This window comes from Pollicipes pollicipes, unplaced genomic scaffold, assembly GCF_011947565.3.
Source record: "Pollicipes pollicipes isolate AB1234 unplaced genomic scaffold, Ppol_2.1 Scaffold_4295;HRSCAF=5057_pilon_pilon_pilon, whole genome shotgun sequence".
In the NCBI taxonomy this organism is placed as follows: Eukaryota; Metazoa; Arthropoda; class Thecostraca; order Pollicipedomorpha; family Pollicipedidae; genus Pollicipes; species Pollicipes pollicipes.
Genome location: NW_023596461.1, coordinates 28,284,728 through 28,308,828, shown reverse-complemented (window position 1 = coordinate 28,308,828; position 24,101 = coordinate 28,284,728). Strand labels below are relative to the sequence as shown.

General features: G+C 60.2%; 3 protein-coding genes across 5 annotated transcripts in view; 1 reads left to right on the top strand and 2 right to left on the bottom strand.

Moving 5' to 3' along the window:
* Positions 1 to 3,929, top strand: part of LOC119096985 (Werner syndrome ATP-dependent helicase homolog) — a 16,545-nt gene extending 12,616 nt beyond the window's left edge. For all 3 annotated transcript variants that reach the window (XM_037219987.1, XM_037219989.1, XM_037219988.1), the window contains exons 17-19: positions 2,205 to 2,347; positions 2,721 to 2,857; positions 3,042 to 3,929. In XM_037219987.1, coding sequence (XP_037075882.1) covers positions 2,205 to 2,347; positions 2,721 to 2,857; positions 3,042 to 3,794 — 1,033 coding nt within the window. In that variant the 3' untranslated portion in view covers positions 3,795 to 3,929. The remainder of the gene's footprint in view (positions 1 to 2,204; positions 2,348 to 2,720; positions 2,858 to 3,041) is intronic.
* LOC119096986 (putative peptide chain release factor C12orf65, mitochondrial) lies at positions 3,882 to 5,430 on the bottom strand. Its single transcript, XM_037219990.1, has 2 exons — positions 5,175 to 5,430; positions 3,882 to 4,234 (listed from the first exon to the last, which is right to left on the bottom strand). The coding sequence occupies exons 1-2, from the start codon at positions 5,395 to 5,397 to the stop codon at positions 4,008 to 4,010; spliced, it is 450 nt and encodes a 149-aa protein (XP_037075885.1). The 5' UTR covers positions 5,398 to 5,430; the 3' UTR covers positions 3,882 to 4,007.
* Positions 5,400 to 24,101, bottom strand: vir (VIR_N domain-containing protein). The gene is made up of 25 exons (XM_037220431.1): positions 24,028 to 24,101; positions 23,190 to 23,308; positions 21,094 to 21,206; positions 20,436 to 20,571; positions 20,076 to 20,189; positions 19,463 to 19,586; positions 18,669 to 18,742; positions 18,171 to 18,320; positions 17,719 to 17,926; positions 17,068 to 17,348; positions 16,561 to 16,665; positions 15,752 to 15,880; positions 15,062 to 15,287; positions 14,682 to 14,731; positions 14,212 to 14,379; positions 12,740 to 14,052; positions 12,170 to 12,326; positions 12,071 to 12,133; positions 11,232 to 11,483; positions 10,843 to 10,887; positions 10,107 to 10,259; positions 9,540 to 9,627; positions 8,775 to 8,908; positions 5,836 to 5,940; positions 5,400 to 5,438 (listed from the first exon to the last, which is right to left on the bottom strand). The coding sequence occupies exons 2-25, from the start codon at positions 23,241 to 23,243 to the stop codon at positions 5,400 to 5,402; spliced, it is 4,281 nt and encodes a 1,426-aa protein (XP_037076326.1). The 5' UTR covers positions 23,244 to 23,308; positions 24,028 to 24,101.

The following is a 24,101-nucleotide window of genomic DNA, read 5'->3' as shown; positions in this document are numbered from 1 at the left end:
TTGGATCCGTGCCAGATTGTCACGAATAATGCAGGATTGCCAGCATCAGTATTTTTCAGCGAGCCGTGGGCATCCATAGCAATTTTGCGGGGATGTTTGATTACCATTGAATGGGGCGAGATCAACAGCATCATTTCATTGGAGCCGTGACTGCCTTGGATTTATGGAACGCTGTCATCCTGTTGCGGGTTGTATGAAGAACCTCTGTTCACTGAAGCCGTATGCCACTGGCCAGTGACCGTGCTCACCCATGGCGGGCTCTGTTCCTGAAGCCGTGTCCGCCGCTCTGCCAGGTGACCGTGCCGCGCCCGTGCGGGCTCTGTTCACTGGAAGCCGTGTCGCCGCTCTGCCAGTGACCGTGCGCGCCCGTGCGGGCTCTGTTCACTGAAGCCGTGTCGCCGCTCTGGCCAGTGGACCGTGCGCGCCCGTGCGGGCTCTGTTCACTGAAGCCGTGTCGCCGCTCTGCCAGTGACCGTGCGCGCCCGTGCGGGCTCTGTTCACTGAAGCCGTGTCGCCGCTTCTGCCAGTGACCGTGCGCGCCCGTGCGGGCTCTGTTCACTGAAGCCGTGCCGCCGCTCTGCCAGTGACCGTGCGCGCCCGTGCGGGCTCTGTTCACTGAAGCCGTGTCGCCGCTCTGCCAGTGACCGTGCGCGCCCGTGCGGGCTCTGTTCACTGAAGCCGTGTCCGCCGCTCTGGCCAGTGACCGTGCGCGCCCGTGCGGGCTCTGTTCACTGAAGCCGTGTCGCCGCTCTGCCAGTGACCGTGCGCGCCCGTGCGGGCTCTGTTCACTGAAGCCGTGTCGCCGCTCTGCCAGTGACCGTGCGCGCCCGTGCGGGCTCTGTTCACTGAAGCCGTGTCGCCGCTCTGCCAGTGACCGTGCGCGCTCGTGCGGGCTCTGTTCACTGAAGCCGTGTCGCCGCTCTGCCAGTGACCGTGCGCGCCCGTGCGGGCTCTGTTCACTGAAGCCGTGTCGCCGCTCTGCCAGTGACCGTGCGCGCCCGTGCGGGCTCTGTTCACTGAAGCCGTGCCGCCGCTCTGCCAGTGACCGTGCGCGCCCGTGCGGGCTCTGTTCACTGAAGCCGTGTCGCCGCTCTGCCAGTGACCGTGCGCGCCCGTGCGGGCTCTGTTCACTGAAGCCGTGTCGCCGCTCTGCCAGTGACCGTGCGCGCCCGTGCGGGCTCTGTTCACTGAAGCCGTGCCGCCGCTCTGCCAGTGACCGTGCGCGCCCGTGCGGGCTCTGTTCACTGAAGCCGTGTCGCGCCGCTCTGCCAGTGACCGTGCGCGCCCGTGCGGGCTCTGTTCACTGAAGCCGTGTCGCCGCTCTGCCAGTGACCGTGCGCGCCCGTGCGGGCTCTGTTCACTGAAGCCGTGTCGCCGCTCTGCCAGTGACCGTGCGCACCTGTGCGGGCTCTGTTCACTGAAGCCGTGCCGCCGCTCCGCCAGTGACCGTGCGCACCTGTGCGGGCTCTGTTCACTGAAGCCGTGTCGCCGCTCTGCCAGTGACCGTGCGCACCCGTGCGGGCTCTGTTCACTGAAGCCGTGTCGCCGCTCTGCCAGTGACCGTGCGCGCCCGTGCGGGCTCTGTTCACTGAAGCCGTGCCGCCGCTCTGCCAGTGACCGTGCGCGCCCGTGCGGGCTCTGTTCACTGAAGCCGTGTCGCCGCTCTGCCAGTGACCGTGCGCGCCCGTGCGGGCTCTGTTCACTGAAGCCGTGTCGCCGCTCTGCCAGTGACCGTGCGCGCCCGTGCGGGCTCTGTTCACTGAAGCCGTGCCGCCGCTCTGCCAGTGACCGTGCGCGCCCGTGCGGGCTCTGTTCACTGAAGCCGTGTCGCCGCTCTGCCAGTGACCGTGCGCGCCCGTGCGGGCTCTGTTCACTGAAGCCGTGTCGCCGCTCTGCCAGTGACCGTGCGCGCCCGTGCGGGCTCTGTTCACTGAAGCCGTGTCGCCGCTCTGCCAGTGACCGTGCGCACCGTGCGGGCTCTGTTCACTGAAGCCGTGCCGCCGCTCCGCCATGACCGTGCGCACCGTGCGGGCTCTGTTCACTGAAGCCGTGTCGCCGCTCTGCCTGACCGTGCGCACCGTGCGGGCTCTGTTCACTGAAGCCGTGTCGCCGCTCTGCCAGTGACCGTGCGCGCCCGTGCGGGCTCTGTTCACTGAAGCCGTGCCGCCGCTCTGCCAGTGACCGTGCGCACCTGTGCGGCTCAGGTCGCTACAGCCGTCCACGGTGGTGGGCCACCTGTGCGAGGCCATCAAGCTGGGCCTGCCGGTGGACCTGTCCCGGCTGGATGTGGATCAGGCGCTGGTGGACACGGTGGCCCGCGTGGTCCGCAGCCCTGCCATCGGCTCAGGTCGGTGAGGGAGGGAGGGAGGGGGGAGGTTGGCAGGGCAGGGTACACGGCGGACGGGCCGGGGGCTAGCTCTCGGTGGCTCACTGGTTACCGTCGCGCCAAGCATTTTTGCTTGGCTGTCCGCTTCCAACAACTGGACGGCCTGTTGCAAAGGTCATCATGCACCGGCGGTTGTTTTAGAGACTGATGTGTCACCGATGGCTTATGGGACGAGCGTTTGAGCTCACAAGACGGCGCGTGCCGGTCAAAATCTAGTGTCATTCGCCGGCTGGTCCGCGACTGTGACTGGTCAGACAGATTTCCTTGACCTGGCGGAAAGGATCTCTCAGAGCCGTGTCATGTGCGCGACGAACTGACGCCCGGTGTCCTGCAGACATCAGTCGCCTCCGCGTGATCAAGGAGCACTGTCCCGACGACGTGACCTACGACCAGTTGAAGACCTGCCTGGCCGTGATCGCCCGTTTGTACGGCCTGACCGGTCGCTCGTGCAGCTCGGCCGGCCGCCCCCAGGTAACGTCGTCACTACAGATCACATATAATGCACGACTTTCCAGCTCATCTGATGATTCGTTTGTCGTGTGCCGTGTAGTCGGGCGGGTCATCACGTGCGCCATATGAAGCAAGGTCAGTGGCTGAGGCGAGCCGCGCCGTGTGTGGTGTAAGGCCTTCACCTCGCGTTCGCCGCGTGCCGCAGACCGAGCGGGCCGCCGCCCCGCCCGCCAGCCAGCCGACCGGTTCCCCCGAGCGGGCCACGCCCTCATCGGGCGGCGCCGAGCCGTCGGACGGAGGCTGGCTGTCGGCGCGCGGCCCGGCCACCACCATCGTGCCTGCACGCCGACTGGAGACCTCGCAAGCACGGCTGACGCGCTACCTGGCGCCGGCGGCAGGCTCGCCGCCTTCGCCTCCGGTGTCGCAGCCGCAGCCAGCGGCCGGGCGCGTCACTGTCCGGCCCGGCGCTGGCCTCCAGCTGGTGGATCCGTTCGGCGACGATTCGGATCCGGACGAGGCGGAGCTGCTGGCCGCCGAGCGGGCGGCCGAGGTCAGACCGGCACCGAGCGCCGAGCCGCCGCCGCCACCACCGGAGCGGTTCCGCTGGCCCGGCGCCGCCGCCGCGGCCGACGAAGACGAGGGCGAGGCCGCAGCGCCGGCCCGGCCGCTATGGGGCCGCCTAGACCCGGACGAGGTGAACTCGCGGCCGGCGCGGGCCGTGGTCGGCTCGCGGCCGGCCCGGGCTGAAGACAGAGCCCTACCGGCCCCGGTACGGCGGGCGCCGGTCAGACTGCGGCCCGGGAACCTGCTGTCCGACTCTGACTCCGAGGACGACTCGCCGGTCGTGCCGCGGCCTGGCACCAAGCGGAAGCTGCCCGGCTGGATGGCCCATGCTGCCGCCGCCGGCCCGCGGTCGCCCAGCACAGCAGCCAAGAAGCGCTCGTTACTGTCGAAGTGATCGTGTTTATGTGCTAAGGTAGCGGTTCGCTTGTTTTCATGTTCGTGGTGTTGTCATAGATCGAAACGGCAGTAAGGGAATGCCAAATATTTCGTTCGCATGTATTGCGCGGCAAATAAACGATCGACGTGAAAACAGCACAGCTTCCAACACAGCGCTGCCGCCCCTTGAACACTACAGTCGAACAAACTAGCCTACGTTGCTGCTGGTCGTTTACGTGACGGGTGGCTCCTGCTGCTCGCGCCACAGTTGTTTCCTCAGCTGCCGGCGGCGGCGCTGGTCGTCGCGTCGCTGCTGCTGCTGGGCGCGGCTGCGCTCCTGCTGCGCCGCCACGGCCTGCTCGCCGTTTAGCAGGCCGTCCAGCCGCTCTGCCAGCAGCCGACGTGCGCCAGCACGGTTCACCTCGAGTGAGCGTGACTCGTGGCACTTGACCACCAGACCTGGCGGCGGCGGCGGCGCCAGTCAGGGGCGTCGCCCGACGAGCCCGGGGAAAACCCGTGACCACACGCAGGCGACCTTATGGCGCCAAGCAACGCAAGGACTGTGCGTTTTTGGATGTCTGTGTTGAAGAACTGGAACAGAGCGCGGTTAACTCTTTCGTTACCCTTCAGTTTGCTCTCGTCCTTTCTCCGGATGAGCAGCCGGCGAGCACTGCCTGCATCCGTCAGTTGGGCTCGGCAACGGCTCCGGAATCAGCTACATGGCACAATCGGTATGAACCTGGGAGGAAGCCGAATCAACAGAACTGATGAGACAAGCTGACCGAGTAGTGCAGTGGTTAACGCGTCCGCATTAACCAACGCACGTCTGGGAGACCAGAGGTACGGGGTTCGGTTTCCCACGGTATCCGCCCTTCCTGCTAGGGCGAGAGGCAGGCGACGCCATAAAGCGTCAGCAGCTGAGTGCGTCGTAAAGCCCCAATGGCACGCACATAAGTTGACTAGGAAAGGAACGCAATCATACTAACACATTTTCTATGGAACGGTTAGTGTATGTGCATCATTGGATATGAGACGGCCGCACCAGCAAGTATAACTTAAATACGATTATATATGGTCCATACAATACAGCTTGATCGGAATCTTCTCTGGCATTCAACAAATCTACAGCGGCAGGCGAAGTCAAGCTAAACGCGCTGCGCTTATCGGAGCTCCAGGTTGAAATCGACCACGTGCGTTGGGAGCCTTAGTGTTCTTACGAAGCAGAACCAAGCACAAGTCTGCTGCCAGCGCGCCGGACAATGCCGGCGAGCTGCGTCCCGCTTAACTGCACGACGCACCTCCCCAATCCCCTGGCCACAACAAAACCTTCCGAGCGAGGGAACTCGGCATGCGCTACTACCGCCGCCACCAGTAAATCCCCGACTGTCGCCATACCAACCTGTGGGGACGTGTTTCAGGGACACGCAGTTAGCCGTCTTGTTGACGCTCTGGCCGCCCGGGCCGCTGCCGCGCACGAAACGCTCCTCCAGCTCGCGCTCCTGCAGCTCCGGGAAGCGCGAGCGATCGATGGCGTCTCGACTGGCGGCGCGCGCGGCGGCCGCCGCCGCCGGGCGGCGACGGAGCAGCGGCGCAGTGGCGGCCGACGCCAGCCAGGAGAGCATGCTCAGACCAGCCGGCGCCGGCTCAGCACGGAGTGGCCCTTCTGGCGGACACGGAAGGAGCGGGGGCAGTGTCGCGGCTGGCTGGCCGCTATATGGCGCCAGCGGCGGGGGCGAGCGGCGCGCAGCTGGTATAAGTCGTCTCTGCAATTCGAATGCTTATTTTCGCTTCGCTTTAGAACGAAAAGCCCCCACGAAAGGCTTTGGAGTCATCTCTTCGGCGTTGGTTGAGGTGGTAAGGAAAAACAATGAATTCTGTGAGTGAACATGGCACCAACCCAGTGGCTGGCACGACACATTTTCGACTAGATTGAAGGGGCAATTGCGGGCATACGACCACGATATGCTTCGCAAAAAATTAATGTCCTGACCTAGTGCCGTAACTGCCTATCCATGCAATGGCACAGGGAGCAGCCAGTGCAATGTAACAGGCCTAGTCACCTCAAACAGGAAGCGTCGCTGCTCTGTGCTTTCGACGTGCCGGGACTTGTCAAACTCGCTGCGCACCCTCCGATAGAAGTAGCCCTTGTCAGTGAGCTGCAGAGTCTGGCCGTAGCGAAGCAGGCCGCGATACAGCCCACGCATCTGAGTTCCACTCGGAGCTGACATCTGGAGAGGGAGATGTTGATAAAATGGGCTCACTGAACAATAAACAGCTGGCCTATCCCTTCCTTGATGAACATTGTGATCGGCTGTAACAGATGGTGAGAAGGCCTCAGAGGTATGCACTGCTATATAGAAGTAAATGAGCTGGAGCAAAGTCAGGATGATGACAGAAAGGTTGGGTGAAATTGCCCAGATTAATGTACCTGAGTATGAGTGTAAGTGATCTCTGATAGATACAACCAGCAGCTGGCTTGATCCTCCAGCTACTTGTTTGATTTAAAGCTGCCCAACATGATGAAAGTAAAGCATAAGTACATCTTCCTTCATCAAAACCATCCATGCTATGAAGGTGCTAAAACAGAATTGCATGCACTTTGACACACTGGATTGCACACTTCTAGTGTCATATCTGTTGTCAAAAGTCAAAAACTCATAACTGGCTTTTTCATTTTTGTTCAGGAGAGCATTTTCTTTTTTGTCTTTTTGATATTTTGATGTCATGGCCAGAAACAACTGGCAAGAGACCTAAATCATACACCACTTGAAAAATAAAATGATTTCCTATCTTGCAATGCAAAAATTACATATAAATGAAACTACTTCAGTCTTCACAGTGGCAGATGTTTTTTGACACAGGGAGAGCCCATGGAAACCACAAAGTGGTCAAATTCTGAGACCCATACCTGGATAACACATATATCATAACACATGCTTTTTGCTGATTGTAAGAAGGGGCTTAGCAACATTTTGTAGCTTGGCAACAAATAGAAATTTGTGCAGCTACATGCTTTGTCCCATACAGTTGATACACATTGTATGGGTGAATGAACAGCTTTGTGGAAACAAGGGAAAGTGTCTTCATGCTTAATTCATTTCTAACCAATGGCTGTAAAGCTTCTTTGCAAAAATTAAGCAACTGCTGTATGCAGAATCAGCCCATGGCATACCCATTCTAGATGGCAGACTGGTGGTCACTTATTGATGGTAGATGTCCAACCTGTGGCATGCCCACAATGACACTTGGTTTATGTTGGTTATTGGAAATCAAACTGGGGATACATCATCAGGTGGTCATATGCCAACCAGTATATTGATTGAAACAACACAAACCAGGAGTTGATATCAGGATCAGAATGTGATACACATGGCACATGAATGTACCATAATAGAACAAAAAATGACTGGATCTATGCACTCACTGAAATGGCATTGCAAGTCACATAACAATCCAAACCCACTACCAAACTAAATCAGGTCAGCACCCAAAAACACTTTGTAAATAACTGGCCTCCAATGCTAATACATGTTGGTTGAGTAGCTTAGTTATAGACTGTTGGTCAACCCATCTTAAAGTCAGGCCAAAACTTACAACCTTTGACTTGACATAGGATTACCACTTTCCCTATTGCAGTAAAACTCAATCATGACATACAAAAACCATGACATAGAATATTCCCTCCATCCACTAGGCAGGTGCGAAAGTAGTAAGCTACGAAAATGCAAGGGTACACACTGGGGAAGTTCAACATCATGCAATATGTGGTCATGCACCTTCCTAATATATCAATAAAAAACATCATTACGGCCTTCAAGACACCAAACACGAGCAGCATTTAAAATAAAGGTCAACAAATTCTTCATGAGCCACTTACGTACCTGCCGTTCACCAGCTAACGCATGTAAGTACGGGATATCACGACGCTTTATCGCCCTTTAAGCCCCCATCAGCAGAAAAAACGCCCCCGTGCGAGAAGACACGAGAGCCTCGCACGGGAGACCACATTGAAAAGTCACAATATTTTGTCGCGGCTGCGTATGAAATGTAATTATGTAGATCGCGTTTGTTAATGTATTACGACCATAGTTAGCGACGGGTTGGTCACTAACACCAGCAACGCAACTGCCATATCCCTTACCAAAGGAGCGTGTTGACGACCCATTATGGTGGTGACCCTCGGTGGTAGAATAATCTTCCAGTATCACGATTGGAATGGCTGTTCCGACTATCGTCCCCGCCTGGCGCGTTACCACGCACGCGTTTCGGCCAGCTACCCTCCAGCCGTTATCAGGTCCTGCGGAGTTCTAACTCCTGAGAACTGGATGAAATATGGCATAGTGGCCCCGGGCCAGAGCGGCGTTTGCCAACCAGCCTTTCCATACCAGGCACGCCAAGCAGTAAGCCAGTCGCCTGGCCTGGAACCCGTGCCCAGTGCTGCTACCTTACGGGCTCAGTACCGCTGCCCCAGACTTGAGGCAGCGAAGCTTCCGTTTTTGCCGAACCATTGCAATATTATGCAATGCAATATTAAGCACTGTTGATTGAAATAGGAACTGCACCTCCTGCTCAAATATTTGGATCTAAACTGGAGAGCTGTGCACTATGCCTGTCACCACGTAGGTCATGTGTATTCACAACTAGTGCACATCACATTTGCAGTTTGTACAATGGTGCACGACGCAGCCTCGCCCAAATGTCATCACAAAATGGGGTACCATGTAGGCAGGCTATGAAACCCATGTCCGTGGCCTACTAGCGGCCTTCCGGGATGGCACGGAGCACCTGCACAGTTACAACTATGTGCGCGAGTGCACTCGGACCGCAGCACCATCTACCGGCCAAACGCGCGATAGTGCTTCCCGCCTCGCTCGCGGCCCAAGCCGAAGCGGTCCCGCTTGTCAAAGCGGCCGCCATAGGGTGGCCCGGCGCCGCCGCCGCCCCCGCCGCCGCCGCGCCGACCACCGCGAAAGCCGCTACCGCCGCCACCACCACCCGCAGCGGCGCCGAAGCGGTCCTCGTGGCGGGCGTCGCCGCGGTACCGGGCCGGACTGCTACGGTAGCCGTCAGTACCGGCGCCACCACCACCACCGCCACCGCCGCCGCCGCCGCCGCGCGCCGACGGTCCGCCTCCTGCCGGAGAGCGAGAGGCCCGTCAGGCGGCCGGCCAGCACTGCCAGCGTGGCTCAGATGGCCACCAGGTCACTCTAACGTTTGCACGTGGCATACTGTATGTGCTCTTCGAGATGTGTATCCACACACTCAACTACGGGCCTTGCTATGGAAGACCTTTTAGTAGCGATAGCGATGCTACACGTTAGCAGTATGAGCCGTTCATATCTCTACGAAAACCAAAACGCCACGCGATCTAGCAATGACAGTCACGGGTCAATAATATCTGACCTAAGCCAGTGAGCAGCGGCACAACCAGCCTTCCCGGGGTTGGGTGTACCATGTGGCATGTATGTAACAGTCATTACACATCAGCAGCCTGGTCTAAACAAGAACCAGAAGCGTTAACCAAGGTGAACGAGGTCGAGCGCTGAACAAAAAGGGTCTCCGTTGAAATGAAGTTGTACAAATCCTTGGATTCCCGGCTTGGACTGGGGGTTCATAGTACACATGACAGGGTTTGCTGCTCGGCATGCGCGTCGTCACGTCCGCATACATTTTGTTAACAAGCTCCAGACCGAACGTGATTCAATGGATCACGATTAGTTCTGAGCGACGATCGACGTCAGTTCGAGACAGAGCCTTGACTCACCGCGGTTCCTGCCACCTCGGAACTCTGAGAAGCCGCCACGTGCCCTGTCGAAGGCTCCTCGCGACCTGGCCCGTGACCTGCCAGAGCCCTGGAGGCACAAGACAGCAGATCAGGACACCGTGGGCGCAGGAAAGACCTGGATACGTTGCCAGAGCACATCCTGTTGAGATCATGCATCTAGAATCCAAACATGCCTGTGATCAACCCTCCTGTCCGGAAGGGACACCACATCAGTGTGTGATCGCGGCAAGCGCGATCACCGCAGTCCCATGTCGCGTGCTCGAGAATGGCGGGGGACGCCTCGCGGACGCCCGTCTGCAAGGCGATGCCCTTGCAGACCTTCTGTCTGTCCGCATAGTTTGTCGTCATCACAGTAACCAAATGACAGGGCGAACAACCGCACATTCCAAGGCACAAAACCGGCGCTGAACCGACTACAGATAAGAATACAATACCCAACAGCCGACCAGCTGCTGATCATAAAAACGAACACAAGTTAAGCCACCAGCTAGCGCTGCAGCTGCCGACGGCGGCGGGGCGGGGGGCAGGCTCGGCTGGGCCACGTACCCGTCCTCGCGCCGGCGCGCGCGGCACGTTATTGTAGCCGGTGGGGCCGGTCGGGTGCTCGCCGCGCTTCTCCAGTGCCACAAAGTCGTCCACGTGCAGTGACGGCGGCCGCGAGGTGTTGGGCGGCCGGGAGCGGAAGTGGTCGCCGCGCGGCACGGGCCGGCCGAAGCCGCGGCCACGCGCCGGCAGACCTGGCGCGCCGGGGCGATGTCAGCTCGGGAGCACGCTCACGCGGAGGCAAGCGGAGGGTGCGGTGGCCGTCCATCGGACGACACAGCCGACACCGGGCGACAGCCAGCGTCGGCGGCCGCCAGCTCCGGCTCGCTCGGCAGCCGGGGTCCACACACGCAGCTGACGTTAACCAAGATTCGCGCTCTGGCGTGCGTGGTCCGCAGACGCAATTAATATTGACGAAAATTCGTGTTCCTTCACCCCAACACAAATATCAAACTGGTAGCAACAGAACGTCGTTCGACACTCTCCACCCCGACACAGCGGCAGCCTCTTGCCAGCCACTTGCCATCCCGCGTTATCCGGGTATGGGCCACTCCCCGACTGCGGTGACGCTTCACAGCAGCGGGCGGGCGGGCGGGCGGGGCGAGCCATACTCACTGAAGTGTCCGCGGTCGCGGGAGCCGGGCAGCAGCGAGGCGGGCAGGGCGCCCTTGGTGCCGGGCCGCGGGTCGGCCCCGTCCCGGCCCCGCAGCAGCCGGCCCAGCTCGGCCGTCAGCTCCACGCCCGGCAGCAGCTCGCGCGTCAGCGCCATCAGGTTGGCGCTCACCTGTGGCCGCGCGCCGCCAGTGAGCGCGAGTCACGAGCACGGCCGGGACGCGGCGCCGGCGCAGGCCGGCAGGGGCGCCACGCACCGACCGCAGCGTGCGCAGTTACAGGGCGGGCCAGCCGACCACAGCCACGGCGGCTGGTCCGTGGCTGAACAGAAGCCGGTTGGACAGCGACAAGCGTACCATCGCCGCACACAACTTGCAAAGAAAGCGGCCAGAACGATACAGCCGCCCACCAGCCGACCGACAGCTGTGAGCGGTGCAGGAGCATGTCTGAGCCGGGGGCACCGCCCACGAAACCGCGCGCCCGGATCAGCCGTAGGGTCCTGTCCGCCGCCCTCACCAGGTCATCGTCGTGGTCCATCTCCTCGTCGACGCCCTGCTGGAGCCAGTAGGCGGGTATGTCGTCCTCGCCCAGCGCCCAGACAGGCCGCTGCTCGTAAAGCTGCGTCAGGCTGGGCGGCGGCCGGCCCTCTGGCGGCGGCTCGCCCGGCTCCACCGTATCCGGCACCTCCTCCACGCCGTCCAGCTGGCGGATCACTTCGGCGAAGCCATCCCGCAGCGCGTCCAGCTCCTCGTCCTCACCGCACACCTCCTGCCGCCGGCCGGCGCGGCCCGGGTCAGGTCACCAGGCATGGCTCAGGTCACACAGGGCACAGTTCAGGTCACACAGGGCGCGGTTCAGGTCACATAGGGCACGGTTAGGTCACACAGGGCGCGGTTCAGGTCACACAGGGCGCGGTTCAGGTCACACAGGGCGCGGTTCAGGTCACATAGGGCGCGGTTCAGGTCACACAGGGCGCGGTTCGGGTCACATAGGGCACGGTTTAGGTCACACAGGGCGCGGTTCAGGCCACACGGCGTGGTTCAGGTCACACAGAGCAGGTTCAGGTCACACAGGGCACGGCTCAGGTCACACAGGGCGCGGTTCAGGTCACATAGGGCACGGTTCGGGTCACACAGGGCGCGGTTCAGGGACATCAAGGACAAAGTCAAGGACAGCCTTGAACGAAGCGTCTCCCATCATTCAACCTTAATTACCTTCACGTTCCCTTTTACTGATGACGCTTCACTTGTCTCTATTCGATTTCGGTGCATTCATGTACTTGTTATGGCTTTGACCGTTTTGCTAGCCGGACGCGATACGGCCGCAGTGCCGGCGGCGCGCGACCGGTCACCCACCTGCTGGATCTTGCGCTCGAGCACGCGCAGCGGCGGGTCGACCAGCTCGCCGGCCTCCTCGCCCTGCTCGGACCAGCGCAGCGCGGCGGCCAGCTGGGGCGCGCTGAGCGCCGCCGCCGACTGCGGCTCAGCCAGCAGCCGCACCAGCTCCAGCGTCGCCTGCACGGTGGCCATGCAGTCGCTGTTGTCACGGCTGAACTCGGTCGACAGCCGACTGATGAGCGCCTGCAGGCCGCCCGGGTGGTGCGCCAGGCCGCTGCCGGGCGCGCGCGCGCACGCGTCAGCTGGGTCGGCGGGACGCGGCTGCTCGAGCGGCAATGACAGCTGCCAGCGACGCTCACACGCAGAGACAAGAGGAAGGCGGATGGCCACTTCTTGCGCGAAAGACTGTGCAATAGTGCATCTACCGAAAGTTCGTCCGGCATGCTTTCTCTGAGTAAACCATCGTTAAACCGTTAAACTGGGAAGAACACATAACGCCTACCGAAACATTAGCGAAGAACTAACGCGCATTCCATTAGAGCTTCGACACCAATCGATCAATTCATTTAGCCACTTAGGTTGATTAAATGACCTTTAGGGCGCATCTATTGCACGGCCATACAGCGCCCACATTCCCCAGCTACAACCTCGCACGCAAAGCCTTTCGGCCAGGCACAGCTGACCCACCTCTTGATCCTGTGAACGCCGCGCTTGTGCTCGGTAAGAATGACCAGCGTGCGCACGGCCAGCAGGAGCGAGCCGAAGCCGGCGTCGGCGCTGCTCAGGTGCGCCATCAGGCTGTCCGTGATAGCCGAGAGCAGCGGCAGCGGCGGCAGCGCGCCGGCCGCCGGCTCGCCGCCCGGCTCGCGCTCGCGCCCGGCCGCCATATTCACCTCCTGGTCGCAGAGCGCGTGCAGAGTGGAGACGAGCCACTCCTGCGCTTGCAGGTGCTCGGCGGCGGCGAGGCCGGCCGGTCGCGCCGTCAGCAGGCCGAGCAGGCGCGCCAGCAGCGGGCCGTGCGCGTCACTCAGCAGCCACAGCACAGCCGCCTTGATGCACGGGTGCGTGACGAGGCCGGCCAGCAGGTTGAGCGCGTGCGGCAGGCCGCCGGGCGGGCTGCTCAGCGTGCCCTGCACGGCCTCCAGCAGGGCCGACGTGACGAGCAGCGCCGCCGTCGGCGACAGGTCGGCCAGCTGCACCAGCAGACTGCGCGCCGCCTGCAGCAGCGGTGCGCAGCACGTCTGGCAGAGCAGCACAGCCAGCGCGCGCACCTGGTCGCCGGTGGTGAGCAGGTGTGCCGCCCAGAGCCGTCGCAGCTCCAGCGCCGCCGCCGCCTCCGTCTCGCCGAGCGGCCGCGCCGTCTGCAGCGGCAGCGGCAGCGGCAACAGCTCCGACAGCAGACCCAGTGTCGGCAGCAGGGTGTGCGGCGCGCGCACAGCCGCCTCCAGCACCTCCGACACCATGCGCGTCCAGGCGCTCTGCTGCACGGCTGCCTCGGACGTGACGGCCACGTCCGGCTGCGTGAACGCCAGTAGCGCGCCGACCACGTCCGCCTGCACGCGCTGCGCCAAGCTGGCGGCGGCCGCGCCCGACGGCACGGCCCACAGCAGCAGGTACGTATCGACGAGCGGCGCTACCGAAGTCAGGTCTTGGAACTCGGCGCCGCGTGCTTCCACGGCCAGCGCCAGCATCTGGCGCAGCAGCGCCGCCGCCGGCCGCAGCAGCGCACATAGCGCCAGCCCCTGCTGGCCGGCCAGCGCCGGCGCGTGCACGGCGGGCTGGCCGTACGCCTCAGTGACGCGGCGCAGCACAGTCAGCACCAGCTCCATACCGTCGGCCGAGTACAGCTGCGTCAGCGCGTACCGGTAGCGCAGCTCGCGCACGGACGGCGCGGCTCCGGCCGCGTCCGGCGGCGGCACGGCGGCATGCGCCAGGAGTCGGAGCGCGGCCACCAGCGGCGGCGGCAGCAGTTCGGAGCGCTCGGCCTGTTCGCGTGCCAGCTGGCAGAGTGCCGCCACGCGGTCGGGACGCGCGCCGAGCTCGGCCAGCGGCGCCAACCAGTCGGCGGCGGCGCCGAGCCGCGCCGCCAGCTCGGGCTCGGCGCGCGCGCGCTCGGCCAGCCGCGCCGCCGCCGGCACGTGCTCGGCGCCGCGCAGCACGACCAGCAGCAGCTCGGCACAGTACTCGGCCACGGCTGTGCCGCGCTCGGCGGCGCGCAGCGCCTCCACCAGCGGCCACAGCAGTTCGCCGCGGCTGAGCACGTGCACCAGCGCCGCCCGGCCGCGCACACCGCCCGACAGGCAGGTGAGCGCGTGCAGCGCTGACACCTGTTGGATGGACGGCGCAGGTCAGCCTGCTAGTCTGCGTGGCCCCCTGTCAACACCCTCCCACAAGCGACATAGCGAAACGGAAGCAACACGATGCCCGCGAGCCACCTGGGCCTCCCGCCGTCCCGCCTGCCGACCTGTTTGCTCTCGTCGCGCGCGGCCGCCTGCAGTGCGCCGAGCAGCTGGAGCGCCTGCAGGCAGTGCAGCAGCCAGGCGCCAGTCTGGTCGAGCGGGTGCGGCTCGTCGCCGCCGTCCTCAAGCGGCGCCAGGCTGGTCAGCAGCCGCAGCAGGGGGCCGGTCACCTCGGGCGCCGCCGCCAGCAGCAGCAGACCCTCAGCCGAGCCGGCCAGCTCTGCGGCGCACGGCCAACGTCAGCCGGCGGGTCTCCGGCCGAGACAGCGTATGCACGTGAATCACGACACGTCACACTCCAGCTGGTCACGTCTGACAGCCCGGCAGTTCGCTGCCCGGGCAGCACACTGCACGGCGCCGATCGGCAGCGCCCCGACGCCCCAGTCGTGGCAGCTGACCCAACCACACGGCCCCAGCTACACAGCCGGTCGCAGCAGGTGCCGCCACGCTGCTCACTGGTGTTGGGGCGGGGGAGGGGGCACCGACCGCCTCAGCCATTCGGCGTCGGCGCCAGCCGGGGGGCCGGCGCGCGGCAGACCGCAGCACTGACCATTCAGCAGGGCGCGGGCGGCGTCCAGCAGCCGGGACGACGCCAAGCAGCTGGGCGTCTGCAGCAGCACCAGCAGCGCCTCCAGCAGGCCAGACCAGCGCAGCAGGTAGACTAGGTCGGCCAGAGGGCGGCCGGCCGGCGGCGCCGCCTCCAACACCAGCTGCACGGGCAGCGCGCGCTCCGAGTGTCCCAGCAGCGTGTCGGCTGACCGCAGCAGAACGCACACCTGGGCGGCAGCGGGCACGGCCGCGCAGGTGTCAGACGCCAACCAGCGCGCCATGAGCCGTTACACCCGACGCGGCAGTGCAACGGGGAGCGTAGTCTGTATACGGTACGGAGCGCAGCTGATGTGGATGGCCTGTCTGGCAGCATTGTCTCGTTACGGGTTGGTCTGACGAAATGTGATGATTGGGTGCGCCGTTCATAAAGCATCTACCCGCACCATACTTTTAGCAATCCGACCAAACCGACCAATCGTCATTAATCCGAACGGTCTAAAAAATGCAGGCAAGAATATACCAAGCAGCACTTACTTGGGCACTCATGTTCTAGGCCCAGACATACCAACGCAATTTCGCGAGCGTCACCGCATGTACATTTGCCGACGTCTTCGCCACAGCAGCACACCCCTTGGTGCAGGCTGCCGGCTGGAGCGGCGCCGGCGCGCGAGTCCAGCCCGGCGGCGCTCACCTGGCTGAGACAGGCCTCAACCCTGACGACGGTGTGGCTCAGCTCGGGCGCCGCCGCCGACGAGAGCTCGGCGGCGCCCAGTCGGCCGGCCAGCGAAGCCAGCTCCGAGACCGTGCGGTGGCTGTGGACCTGGCGCACAGGACGACACTCAGCGGCACAGATCACTGTCGGGGATCAGCGCCGCCCGTCAGAGTCACGGGTCAGCGTCACAGGTCAGTGGAACAGGTCAGTGCCACACATTAGTGTTCGAAGACATTGTCTCAGGTCAGTGTTCCAAATCAGTCTCTCGGGCCAGTGTCTTTGGTCAGTGTGTCAGCGCCACGGATCAGTGTTATGGGTCACTGCCTCAGGTCAGTGCCCCAGATCTGTGTCTTAGATAAGTATCTCAGGTAAACGTGTTAGGTCAATGTCTCAGGTCAGTGTCTGATCTCAGGCCAGTGTCTCAGGTCAGTGTCTCGTCTCAGGCCAGTGTCCCAGATCAGTGTCTCAGGTCAGCAGGCCAGTGCCTCAGGTTTGTGTCTCAGGTCAGAAGCACAGGTAAGAAGCGCTAACCAGTGTGTTAACACCCTGAACAGCACATAGACGAAGCGTCCCGCAGACTTCGCCCACCTCCGTCAGTCCTTTACCAGAGGGCGTGAGACGACCATGGGCGCGGGCTCGACCAAACACCATCACACCCGACGCCAGGTGGCTAACGACTCGCCGCAGGCTCGGCTTGCTCCGGGAATCGTCGCTGCCTCATCCGGGCGGGCGCCACCGGCCGGCCGGCTCGGTGGCGCAGCGGCACGTCTCGACGGGGTGCGCCGTACCTTCCGCACTAGACTGATGAGCGCAGCCTTCAGCCGCGCCGACATCTTGGTGGTGAGCATGGTCACGACGCGGCGGTAGCAGGAGTTCTCCCCGCTGACGAAACCCTGCCGGCAGACACGGTCAAGTCTGAGACGCTGTAAGGCGGGGTTCGGCGGGCCGCCGGCTCGGCCGCGACAGGTCCCGAGGCGACCACGCGGCTGCGGCTGCCAGTGCTGACTGGGGGGCTAGCGTGCCGCGAAACAGGCGAGCCCACCAGCGCCAGACGTACGACAGGTCCCGAGGCGGCCACGCGGCTGCGGCTGTCAGTGCTGACTGGGGGGCTAGCGTATCGCGAAACAGACGAGCCCACCAGCGCCAGACGTACGACCTCCAACAGCGAATGCAAAGCTCCTCGTGCCAATGGCACAAACCCCCGCTGGCGCTGGGCCGTCACCCGACACGACTGCACCGAGCCACCACTGACGGCTTCTCGCGCCGGCGCCGGGTGTGCCGGCCGGCTGTCCCACCTGCAGCCCCGCCTGCCAGCGAACGGCGGCCGCCAACGCCGTGACCACCATCAGCCGCACCGAGGCAGCCATCTGCTCGCGCTCCCAGAGGTCCAGCAGACGCGCCAGCGTGCCGCGCGCCACCAGCCGACCGGCCAGTGGCGCGTCGCAGCTGAACAGTGCCTGCGCCAGGTGCACGCCCGCCTTCAGGTGGCGCATCTTGAACGGCAGCTGCGGCTGGCGCACGGCAGCCTCGAAGTCGAGGCCGTGCTCCAGCCAGGCGAGCAGCGCCGGCTCCGGGTCTGCGGGCCGGCGACGGCGAGGGTCAGACGGCGCGCCCACGCCCCGGGGGGCGCGCCGCGGCCAAGGAGGGAGCCAAGCGTGACGTCAGCGGTGTCTGCGGCGGGGCACCGCGCCGGCACCGCCAGTCGTCCCGGCCCGCACCCGAGCCGCATAGGGACCGGACGAACACCGGCATAAGACGGCAGTCGACCACCTGTAGATTGATTGGAGGCTGTGAGGTGGTCCAGTCTTAAGCCTCCAGAAGGCAACAAGAATTTCGCGAGCGCGCTGAAAGAGACGCCGGCGCACGTACATGCCAGAGGTGGCACCGGCAGCGGCTCGCGGCCCCGCCCGTGGTCAGCGCTCGCCGCGTCGTGCCCGCCGTCTCACCTTCGCCGTCGCGGCGGCGAAGCAGGGCCAGGGCGGCCGGCAGGTGCGGAGCGATCGCCTCCACGTCCTCGACCCAAGCCTCGGCCGGCTCGGCAGCTGGCCGCTCCCCGTGCGCGGCCACCAGCTGCGCCAGCCGCTCCGCCTGCTCCGACTGCACGTCGCCGAGCGCCGCCAGCTCGAACTGGGTCAGCCAGGGCGGCCGCACCCCCTGCCACGCGGGGACGGGGTGAGAGCGGCCCGCGGCGTCGGCGCACGTGTCTGCAGTCTCGACGGGCAAGGAGAGCTGTCCGCGGCGTCAGCAGATCGCTGCACGTGTCTGCAGTCTCGACGGGCGAGAGTGGCGTGACGGGAAACACCACTGACGTCACTCGGGCGGCGCACTGCACTGCTGTTACCGCGGTTCAGTCACTGTGAGCGCAGACCTGTGACGGCGCGCGGCACCTCGGACGTACCTGTAGCGGCTGCAGCTGGAAGCTGTCAGGGTTGAAGGGACGCAGCACCTCCTCCCAGTCCTCTTCCTCAGTGTACTCGACGATCTCGTCCATCGGCTCCTCGTCCGACATGATGTCCTCCAGGGCGTCGTCCGCGTCGAGCAGCGGCGCGGCGGCCGGTGCCGGCGCCGCGGCCGGCGTAGGCGTCGGCGCCGGCGCCGGCGTCGGAGTTGGCGTCGGCGTCGGTGTCAGCGCCGGCGCCGCGGCTGGGGCGGGAGCGGAGGCCGGCGCGGTGGCCGGGGACGACGGCAGGACGGGGGCCAGAGGCGGGGCTGGAACCGAGGCCGGCACTGAGGCTGGCGCGGCGGACGGCGCGGCAGGGGGAGGGCTAGGCGCGGCCAACGTCGCCGGCGGCGTGGCCACCCGCGGAGGCGTGTCGACGGCCGGCACCGGCGCCGGCGAGGCCGGCGAGGCGGGCAGCGGTTGGTCGGAGGCCGGCCGGCCCTGCCCGGGCTCCACCTCCGGGATCTCGTCGTCGCTGATGGCCTCCACGTCACCCGGCGACAGCGGGTGCAGCAGCTCCTCGGCGTCGGCTGAGGGGACACCGGCTGTACCAGCTTACCGCGTCCGACACGCTGGGAGCGCCGCTGTACCAGGCAAAACGCCAGCTCGACTCCAGGTGACGTCAGAACCCAACCCGAAATCAAACTGATTTTCGTCGCGTCAAGCATGAATCGGCTCGACTGAGTGTTCGTGGTGGATCAGAGTCGGAGGCGAGTGCAAAGTCGTCCGTGACTCGACTCAAACGAACATATATGTGACAACGTGTAACAGGTTTTATCAAGTCCACTTAAACAGGCTGTGCCTTAAACTGGCATCCAACTGTGTTTTTTTTTTTTTGCAGGAATCTGTGTCCACCCAAGGTTACACTGAGCTCCTCCCTCAGAGACAGAATCACAGCCATATGCCATGAATCAATGCCGGATTCGATTCCGCTGAAGCAGAACCCAGCACAAGTCTGGCCCCAGGCGACCAACACACGGCCAGGACCACGTGACCCAAAGTCTTACACCCCACATGCGTTTCAGAAACTCAGAGCATTCACCGCAGGTTATCAACATGTACTTCACTGCATTGTATCGCAGTTGACTTTTTTAAATTATTAACCACCTGTCCCCTTAACTGGAATATTAACAGCCACCGCGTGGATGAGGCTTAATAACCGACTATGACTATGCGGCCAGAGAGTAGGTCAGTGTGGGACGGCTCCGAGGTCGCTGTTGGGCGGGAGATAGCGGCGCCACGTGCCGTACCCTTCCTCGGCGAGGGCGAGGAGGGCGCCGTCAGCGGCCCCTGCTGGTCCAGCGGCGGCGACCTGGGCGGTGTCTGAGGCGCGGCACGTGCCGCCTCGCACACGGCCCCCGACGTCCCCTCAGGCTGCAGGCACACACGCACACCTCGTCACCGAATCAACACCGCTGCACGCTAGGCCGTGACTGTAGTGCCTGCAGGAATGACCAACCACACTGTGGAGTGAGAACACAACATAGAGGGCTTCAGTATGCCCAAAGATGGTGCTTTTGTCATTGTAACATTGCCATTGTCGTTACTGTTGCATTGTCAATACATTTACATTCATATATTCTAACCTCCACACAGTGGACAGCATGGTGCCACCAACAATACCCTAGTGGTATTAACTAATCAGTTTGACGACGCACCGATCACATCATCTCACAGCAATACCCCGCCTGGACGCCACCCGGCACCCGAGCGTGAGCGTGCGCACCTCGCCAGCGGGCCACATCGGCCGCGACGCCAAGCACGGCCGCCGGCCGGTGGGCGTCGCCACGCCAGCCTGCGTACCTTGCCGGGCGCCGGTGTGACGGGGCCGGGAGGGGGCGCGGCCGCTGCCGCCTCCGGCACCGGCTGCAGGGGCGCGGCCGGCACCGGCGTCGGCCGCAGCCGCGTCAGGCTGCCGTACACGGCCAGCGTGACGGTGCTGTACCAGCCGCGCAGCACCAGACCGTCGGTCGGCGTCTGCCACAGGCCAGGTGCTCGGTCAGAGGGGGGGGGGGGGGAGGGGAGGGCAGACCACCGCGGCAGGCTGGACGGCACAGGCCTCCAAGGGGCTCGCGAGTCACGCTTGGGTTCAGCTATTAAGGTGCTTACTGCTCTGCATCAACCAAAGTAAACTCCCTTCAGGTGTTACATTGCCTATCCAGAGGACTTCCCTAACTAGCAATAGGAAAAAGACCAATACACAGGTAACAGCAAGGGTCTTACCTTGCTATCAAATTCCAGCTGTATTTTTCCTTTCTGGTCATAGTTGATACTGCCCAACTTTTGAAAAGCGGACACACCTGGCTTGCTGAGGTCATGTACAAAGAAGTCTAGGGTAAACTCTGATGGGTTGGTAGCCCTGAAAGCAGCACAGAGATGAGTAACATATGTCAAGTAAGGCATGACCAATGACTTTCATAAAGCCTAAAGTCATGGCAAACAAATACAAGGTAGCAAACATGCAAAGCATTTCCACTGCATGCTTAGTAATATTCCAGGACAATCAGCAATAAACATGATTTTGAAGTTCCTTTGTTGATACTTCTCAACCTTTGATCTACCAGGGGTACTCATTAATGCATTATCAAACAAACATTGGTTGTATCTTCAACATGCAAGATTTCAAGCTGTGCTGATCAAACAGCTATGGCAGAGATACATCTGAGGGCACCATAACACAACTAGCATCACCAAACTTGGCCACAGCTGACAATGGACAGACCTGCCCGGACCCTGCTCAATAAAACTGGCGGCTGGGCCTTGTTCACGCATGACTGTTATGTCAGCAGCCTCAACACCCAGCTGACAATGATATCAAGCATCTGTGTGCAGGTCATATTTACACCCAATTCAGGTCAACAACACACTTGAGCCCACTGACCCGAGCCGATCGCCGCCCGGGAAGTCAGCCCGCACGCGCGCCCCCAAAGGGATGATGCGGATCTCACTGATGAACACCTCCCGGTTGAAGTTAACCAGGTCCAGGTTGAGGTCCTGTGGTTACACAGATGTGTGAACACTGGCAGTGGTCACATCACCAGCAGTCTGGGATATGGGTACAGGTACAGTTCCATGGTGATCCAAACACCAGCTCCACCAGCAGTCTGGGGTACAGGTACAGGTGCAGTTCCATAGTGATCCAAACACCAGCTCTGCCAGCAGTCTGTGGTGTGGGTACAGGTGCGGTTCCATGGTGATCCAAACAGCAGCTCCTTCAATTCTCTATGACACCCAGAGAAGCACATGAATGCATCTGATATAAACAAGATCACAAACCAAACATACATCTGTCATTTCTCATGATGCTTCATTGAACTTTGTTTATGCACACTCAGTTTGCACAGCAATGAATGGCCAAGTGTGATGTGATTTACAAAAAGCATTCATGACAAAAAACAGCTAAGAAACAGCAATACAAAGATAAAGCTTTTGATGCTTTCACTGGTCCCTGAGTATTTCACTGGATAACTTTGTGATCAGACTACATGCTAGGCAGGCTGAAAGGATGAATACTGAAATTAATATGCCAGATGTATGGTTTTAGTTCACTTGGCATTTTCTTCACAGTGTGTAGGCAGGCAGGACTGTTCTTTAGAAGGGTGCTCAGTGGCATTGTGGCATTGGTTCCCTACTTCTGCAGCCTGATGAGTCAACTGACTTTTGCTGTCAAGTCCTCTTTACTGCAGGTTGAGAATGATGGTGGAAATTGATGTTATTACAACCACCAGTTTAAAGATAAGAAGGCTGCTTAAGCTGCCCTGAAATATTTCCTTTCCCTGAATGTCAATCTTATTTCCCTAGTAGGACTGTCCCAAGTCATATCCAGAATGAGTGCATGTTTCCCAAAGGATTTTTTAGCCATGACAGATCAACAATATGGGGTCATCCATGCATTGCCTACTCATTTATAACAAGGGAAAAATTCTGACATTAGTCACCAGCTATCTGCTGATTACATTGCCCAGCTGGCTAGCTGTAAATAGGCCAGGAATCAAGTCAGTGATTGGTTTTGATGGCATTTAGCAAACATCTTGAGTTTACTTTGCCTGCTTTCCAAATACACTTGGCCTCAATATCACAGAAGTTAACATGAGTTATGGAAAATGAATGAGCTCCATGTAGGTGCATCTGTAGCATGCCTAGCTTTAATGAGTGGCACACACACACACACACACACACACACACACATGCACGCGCACACCCACACCCACACCCACACCCACATATAGATATATGTATATGTATATATATATAAATATATATATATATATATATATATATATATATATATATAGGCTGTATTTAGCTTTGAGGTTTCAAAACAGTTTAAAAAAGATGCAAACATTGACTAAACCACAACTGAACATAATGACATACTATCCAACACTGCCCTGGCATTTGTTATGCCTAAGTAATGCTCCACCAAGAAATTATCTGCCATTTGCATGTCATGCAACATATGGGCTACCCCAGACAGTCAACTGCCAGCCACCATTTCAGTGTGAGAGTCATCATTCCCACTGTGACATTGTTTCAGCAGCTTAATCCACACAATCAGGACTTGGTATGTACAAATATCCTCACTGAAATGCCTTCCCCTGTTTTTATAGTATTTGTGCTCTACAAATGCTTGTAAATCTGATGGTAGAGGCAATAGATTGTATTTTCATCACTCTATCTGTTAACCTAATGCAAATAAGCCACCTGATTAGTAAACCTAAAAACCTACCTGATTAAGGAAACCCTCTCTTTTATTCATAGCACAAAAGAATGAGTCCAAAACCATACAGAGCTATACAGTTCCATTTTGACCAAGGTAAACCATGTACAAGTTCTGGGCCTTGTGAACAATGCTGTTGAGCTGTGAGCCAAGCATCTATCCCATAGATCAGAGGAAGCTTTATGATAGCCCCAATTGTAACATGGTCATAGAATGGAACATAACCAAAGTAGCCATGCTTGCAGCTAATGACTTACTGTTCCTGTATCATGTGCAAAAGTATCAAAGAACACCAGCTGAACTTCTGACATCTTGCTTGTGTCATGTGCTTACTTCAGCTCACATGATTTGTTTGCCAATACTTGACACACTGGACCTGTAATATGACAGAAATGTGTGCATTAAAAAGGATAGCTTACATAAGTTTCTAAGTGCATTTACCAGGAACATTATTCATATATATAAGACAACATTAATAACCTTATTCCTTGGAGAAAAACCAGAATGAAAATGAGGATGTGCCTATATTTTGGACAGCATAACCTTAGCAAAACAATGGTGGAATTGACTTCAAAATTGCCTGCTAATGATCCCACTCAATTATTTTTTATTTCATTTTTTGAAACAGCCAGCCACGCTTCTTACAGGAAATCACGAAGCAATTACATATGTCAGCTATTTCAATTAAAGACACAATTGCTGTGCATCAAAACATACCCTTGATTTCAGCCTGAGCAGCTTTTGCCACTTTGAGATAGAAGATTTCACCAGAGACTCTTTTTAGCTATCTTTATATTTTTCCAAGCTATGTGTACCCACAGAGTACTGTTATCAGCAAGCAATTTTGAATTCCCTTCCACTATAGTTCCAGTAAACGCACGTTACCGAATAACTAATACATCTATATCTTCATTCTTCTGGCTTATCTCCGAGGAGTGCGGTTACAATTGCTATCTGATTTAAGGACGGCCTGGTTGATCCTATCGAGATGCATCACAAGGCATAATTACAGCAACACAGAACAGTTTCGGCAGCGCAGTTGCCCGGGTGAGATTTTAAATGGGGCGTAAGTAGAAGCCCTCCCGATTCACGCACCACGACATGCCTCACTGGCCGAAGCATACAAAAAAGCGTTCTATTGCCCTGGTACAATGACCGGCTTACATGCC